This window comes from Epinephelus moara, chromosome 9 (genome assembly GCF_006386435.1).
Source record: "Epinephelus moara isolate mb chromosome 9, YSFRI_EMoa_1.0, whole genome shotgun sequence".
In the NCBI taxonomy this organism is placed as follows: domain Eukaryota; kingdom Metazoa; phylum Chordata; class Actinopteri; order Perciformes; family Serranidae; genus Epinephelus; species Epinephelus moara.
Genome location: NC_065514.1, coordinates 33,649,948 through 33,655,947, shown reverse-complemented (window position 1 = coordinate 33,655,947; position 6,000 = coordinate 33,649,948). Strand labels below are relative to the sequence as shown.

The window sequence follows — 6,000 nt, the reverse complement described above, 5'->3', positions numbered from 1 at the left end:
TTCAGGCAGAGAGACCGCTGCATCAGAGCCGAAGGAACACGTTTTAAAATACATTTATTTTATCAATTAGTTATTAACTTTTACTATTTTTAGCAACTTGCCCGATCGGGCAAGTGAGTTGTTAGTTTACATGCCCGACCGTGAGTTTTACTTGCCCCGGGCAATCGGGCAATCCTTATTGTTAAGCCCTGTAGCTTAAAAATAATATTGCGATATTTTTAGGCTACATGGCGATACACAATATATATTAGGGTATTTTGAAAATCATTTCAAAGTAAAAGGTCTGTGCCGGAATTTCACTGCACTTCAAAATAAAAACAAACTTGACACGTTTGCAAGTCACTTGTGGTCCATTCAGAATGGATCTTTGACCCAATTTTTGACCGCGACCCACCAGTTGGGAACCATTGAATTGAAGATTTATTTTAATTAAATTAATTGAGGCAGAACCACTGGTGCTTTCATTTTGAAGCATTCTGCTTGTTTCAGGCTGGGAGTGATGATGTTTTTGCTGTAAACTTGAAGTCCCCAGTCAATAGTTAGATGTAAGCAGTTAGCACAAATTTAAAAGGTTTCCTCTGTGCCTTTGAACGTGAGTATTTATCCACTGTGAAATGGAAACAAAGTAACAGCTCTACAGTTCATATATTAATAGTATTTTCAAGTGCACTGGTGCTCAATGTGACTGAATAGTCGTGGTCTGGAACCTAAAGGTACAAAGACAGACGCTTCCACTTCTCACACTACAGTATGGCCTATAGTAGTAATCATATTTGCAACAAACACACCTCGCCTGCTATCACTTGGGAGAAAGTGATCTGGATTGGCTTAGGAGTGTGTGTGATGTATCATGTTCCTGAGTCTTTCTTTATGTGTGTGTGTGTGTTTGTGAGAGAGAAAGAGCCAAAGGGGAGAGCGAGAGAACCGAAACACCGAAATGAGTCTCATGCTGGTGACTTGGAACATGCTGCGATACACAGAGTATATCTGATATATCGCTCAGCTTTAATTACATAAAATGGCTAGATCTGAGCAGAATCTAAGCAATCAAAAACAGTTGATTGCTGAAAACAGTGACACTCCATCTGTCTATGGTTTCAAGACAAGAAGTAGAGACTGTATTGGCAATTTCTTCCCTCTGGGTCAAATAGTTTGAAATTTGTTCACAGACAGCAGTTTTACCTGTAAAATCCTGTGCGGAAGCCATAACTTCTCAAAATCTGCTCAGTGAACGCACATGTTGACCCCTGAAAGACAAACGCAAACAGCAAGAGGCCTCGTAAAGCTGTCACAATAGTTTGTGTCCCTCAGTGAATGAACGCAAAGTTTCAAACATGTTTTTATGACCTTTTGTCAGAGCTTGCATAATGAGACCTAAGAGGTCAATATTAAATTGGAACAGTCTATGATCTTAATGTTACCAGAAAATTATTATAGATCAGTCATTACGTCTCTTCAGTTCTATGTGTAAATACATCTGTGTGTGACTTGTATGATCCAAGAATTACTAACTGGGCCTTTAAAAATGCAACATACATCACACACAAGCAGCTCGTTAGCTCACCTTGCCCTTTGTCCCCGTCACATGAATGATATTGAGGTGGTCTAGTTCCTCCACCTTTGAAACACAAACACACATGCATCAGATAAATCAAAAGCTGTATCACATCAGACAACATTGTTTATAATCCTTAGAGTGGTCACTGTTGTATGCATAGTATTTGACCTAGCTGACTCACTGTGAGACCGGATCTTTCCAGGAAGCCTCTCATGGCCTGGAGCTGCAGCTGAGGGTTGCTGCGCTCCTGTCGTACCTGCTCCAGACAACTGGCATTGGTCTGTAGTGTGTTCAGAGTGCAAATGGCATCCTGTAGCAAAAGCAGAGAGTGAAATTTTTCGAACAGCAGGACAATTTAAAAAACAACAACACCATAATCTACACAGCATGGAAGAGAACTGTCACAGCCTTTGACTTATTATGGTGTGTAAAACACAAGTCCACCATGGAATTAGTCATACAAGCAGCTTTTTGATTTTACATGCACATGTTCAGTTGGAGCAACATGTTAAGGTGTGTCAGGGTATCATGACTTGCTGTCTGATAGTATACTGTATCAAAGTCCAGCTCATATTCATCAGTTAACTGATGAGATGACTCCACTGGATTGGTCAGCTAACGATCAAAATGTAATTTCTTTTCTTAAGCTGGGCCTTGAAATGCAGAAATGACTTTTATATCCATCATTTAGTCTATTGACACAAAATAACTCATTTCTAACGCACCATTTTCAACTACTTACATGTGTTGGTTAGTTTACAAAAACAAAAATACAGACTAACACCAGCCTTGTCTGTCAAGCAAGTTGACAAGAAGTGGAGTCATCAAGAGACACAATCTGAGAAAGCTCCACAGACAACAAAACAGAACAGCTGCTATGAATGGGGTCCACTCAGATGAGCTTGTTTTAAATAGTGGGTCTGTGTGCTGTCATCACTGTTGTTTGCCTGTGTAGCCAACACATACTTGAAATAGCACACGGAAGCCTGATTGAAATCATTTTATCATTTAACATTACAGCACAACATTATAGCAACCTGAGTGCAAAGAGCAAAAACAAGCTCTCCAAGATAGTCAACATTGCAGGGAGGGTGGTTGCCAATTTCACAGGAACAACTCAGCAATATATCTGACAGTGTTGTATGCAGGAAGTCCAAACACATAATTGCCAATGCCTCACAATAATTACACTCAGAGTTTGAGCTGCTTCCGTCTGGGTGTCTATTTAGGGTCCCAAGAACCAGTCGGAACATTATTCCCTATGCCATACAGGCAATAAACACAGAATGTACCTTTGTATGTACCTTTGATTTTTAGGAGAAGCCAAAGACAAAAATTTCCACTGAGGTGGACAATAAAGTTATCTGTCTATCTATCTCTGTATCTATGACAGAAGTCGTGATGACTTTACTAAAGGACATTTTCATTCAAATACAACACATTTACATGTAGACTGAGTATTTCTAGCTGGGCCTCCTACAAAATTGGTCTCAGTGCTTACCATTTCTGTCAAGCCTCCTGAGCTAAATACCCATGGCATGATTATCTGCAGTAAAGTCTAAAGGCCTTTACACACTCTGCAATAACAGAGAAATTTGTTCTCTCTCCCAGGGCTAGCAGACCGAGTTTGGGAGTTCTTGCAGCTTGTTCTAGACACATCAACTGGGCAAAACTTTGTGGTGTCCAAGAACTATTGTGTGATTGGTCAGAAATTTGAAGAGGGCATGGTTAATGCGGAAGTGCGGCAGTGGGAGGGGCCTATGAGGACTTTCCAGGAGTTCTGCACTTGAGTTTCTTGTGAAGTATGAAATGTACTAGCCAGAACAAACTTTTTTCTTGTTCTTGCCACCTCGAGAAAAAGAACAAATTTCTCTGTTCCTGTGGAGTATACAGGGCTTAACAACGCCGCATCACCTTTTATGGCAGGTATGCTCTCAGCCACCTTCATTACAGACACTCCCCTGACTCAACCTCACTGCAGCACAGACTCTCCTGCTCAAGATGTTCATGTAATCTATTTTCTTAAAATACAATTAATGCTTTAATTTTAGACCTCTGGTGAAACTGCAGGAGCAGCATTAAGAAACTCCCAACATTACCTGCTTTTAGTGGGTCCCTCAATTCCTTGTGTCTTATTAAGAATCAGATGAGAAGATTGACACAAGTGCTGCTTGGCTGCCAACTGGTCACGGTCAATAAATTGTTTGGAAAGTTGCATAACAGTGAACTGTGAGACTTTGGTTATTGCTCTGATTAAACAAGATCTACTCTGTTACATGATAATTAGTGAGCTTTGAAAAGGTGCTGCTGGTAGGTGGATTTTGTTTCCCCTTGTGTCCAGTCTTTATACTTACTAAGCTAAGCAGCTGCTCATGGAAGTTTAATATTTACCACACAGAGTAGAAATGATAGTGGTATCTTGTCATCTAACTCTCAGATTAATCAATAATAAAGATCATTTTTAGTTGCAAACTTAACTAGCAGGAAGGCATAACCCATCAACATTGGCCAAGTCATTTTGGAATCAGTTTTATTGGCCAAGGTGCATCATATTCAAGGAATTTGACTCTAGCTTTTCGTTGCTCACAGTGTACTTAGACATACAGCTAAAACAAGGACAACAAAGCTGAACAAGGTTATCAAACATTTAACTGCTATGTACAGTTATAAATAAATGATATCCTTATTGAATATAAATCAGTGATAATGATTTGTAAACAGGAGGACAATAGTGCAATGGTGCAGAGTGCTGAAATAAATATGAGATAATTAATGTAACAGGTTGCTTTATCTACACGTGGTGACAGTACTGTGGCACATATGTCATTGACAGTGACTGTGTCATCTCCATTTACATTAATGTAAGCTGCAACAAGTGAAGAAAGGTCAGTGTATTTTTACTGACTGTCTTAACAGTTCTATTTTTATACAGCTCTTAAGATGTAGTAGTTTTACTTATGCTGTGTGGAAACAAAACAAGCCACATAAAAAAAGGTAAACAATTCAGTGTACACTTAATGTGAAACTGGTCCAAGTCCAACTCCCATATGGTATCAAAGCTTTAGAGCACGTGTTTGTTCACTGGTTGAACTTTGACGTTGACTCAGCAGTGTGGTATTAGCAGAAGTACAACTGACAGTGTGCTGCGAGCTCTGTCCACGCCGTAACTTTTCATAGCACAGTCACTCAGCAACCAACAGCTTCTCTGACAGCTTGTAGCCACACCGTGTCGACTAAAGTTTATGTATCCTCATATGGCCTGTCAGCCATGTTCTATCCATGTCAAAACTGTACCAGTCGCTCAGAGCAGTGTGACAAACTTATCAAACTAGTACTAGCTAGCTCGCTAGCAGCCGGGGAAAGATAGGGAGAAGAGACTGGAACACAACGTACCTGGTACTCCATGCCTGGTATATGAGGTGCAGTCTTGGTAGTGCTGTAGTACCTGGATGAAAAACCCGCCAAACCATGCGCCCTGTGCTTTCGGAGCCGCGCGGCAAACACGAAGCCCCGCTGCCACACGCTGGACATGCACACCATCATGGGGCGTCGAGCTGTCACAGGAAGCTATAGCCAAATATGGGAGGTTACGTACACATACGCAATGCGCCACGACACGCCCCCATTTTCACAAGCCAGTTATAAAAGGTTCCATCTTTTTCATAATTAATGAATTCATAAATATAATATATCATATATAAATTATGCTTACATAAAATGTAATTTTGTCTTTTTATTTTATTAGGTCCTTGATATTATGGTGCATTTAATTTGTATTTTGGTGTCTGATAAGTCCATGTAGACTGGGCATAATATAATAGATTATATTATTATATTCCCTGAATATTGAATATCATATAAAACATTTTATAAATCTAAAGATGCTCCTAATAATTTACACAGCCAATGTTAGCATTTCATTTTATTCAGCAAAGAAAATAAGAAAATGGTTCATTATAAAATAAAAGGGAAGTTTCACCTGGTTTGCTCGCTATAGTTATAGCCACAGATATACTCACAGTGACATTGATGATAATTTAAAAAACTGTATCATTTGCTCACCCTTTAACTTTTTTTGTTTTGGTTTGGGTTGTTTTTTTTTTTTTTTTTACAAAACCTTTGACCACTTTGACGCACTGCACATCAAAATAAGTAGTGCCTCTACATTTTAATGTGCACATTTTGGCAGGCGGTATTACTTCTCCCGGTCGCCAGGTGTCGCTGCCAGTTCATTCCACTAATATTGACCGATGTTGCTGCCTTCAAGTACTGTTCTGATGATCAGTTTCACAAAAACAGTTAGACTACAAATAATATTTTATTCATTTATGTGTTATTGAATTGCACTATATATAAATAATTTAAATAAGAGGTATGTGTTTCTATGTCATTCTATGACCATTGTTTGCTTTATTGATTAAACTATTCCTTACATTGCTGAA

At 39.2% G+C, this 6,000-nt stretch overlaps 1 protein-coding gene across 2 annotated transcripts in view; it reads right to left on the bottom strand.

Annotated features, from left to right (window-relative positions):
• fpgs (folylpolyglutamate synthase) overlaps positions 1–5,129 on the bottom strand; it is a 28,292-nt gene extending 23,163 nt beyond the window's left edge. Inside the window, exons 1-4 of one of the 2 annotated variants that reach the window (XM_050052886.1) lie at positions 4,952–5,129; positions 1,740–1,868; positions 1,565–1,618; positions 1,183–1,247 (exon numbers count right to left, since the gene is read on the bottom strand). In XM_050052886.1, the coding sequence (XP_049908843.1) occupies positions 1,183–1,247; positions 1,565–1,618; positions 1,740–1,868; positions 4,952–5,101 (398 nt within the window). In that variant the 5' untranslated portion in view covers positions 5,102–5,129. Of the gene's footprint in view, positions 1–1,182; positions 1,248–1,564; positions 1,619–1,739; positions 1,869–3,059; positions 3,211–4,951 lie in introns of those variants that run through there. The other variant, XM_050052887.1, reaches the window with a different exon arrangement.
• Between the last annotated feature and the right edge of the window lie 871 nt (positions 5,130–6,000).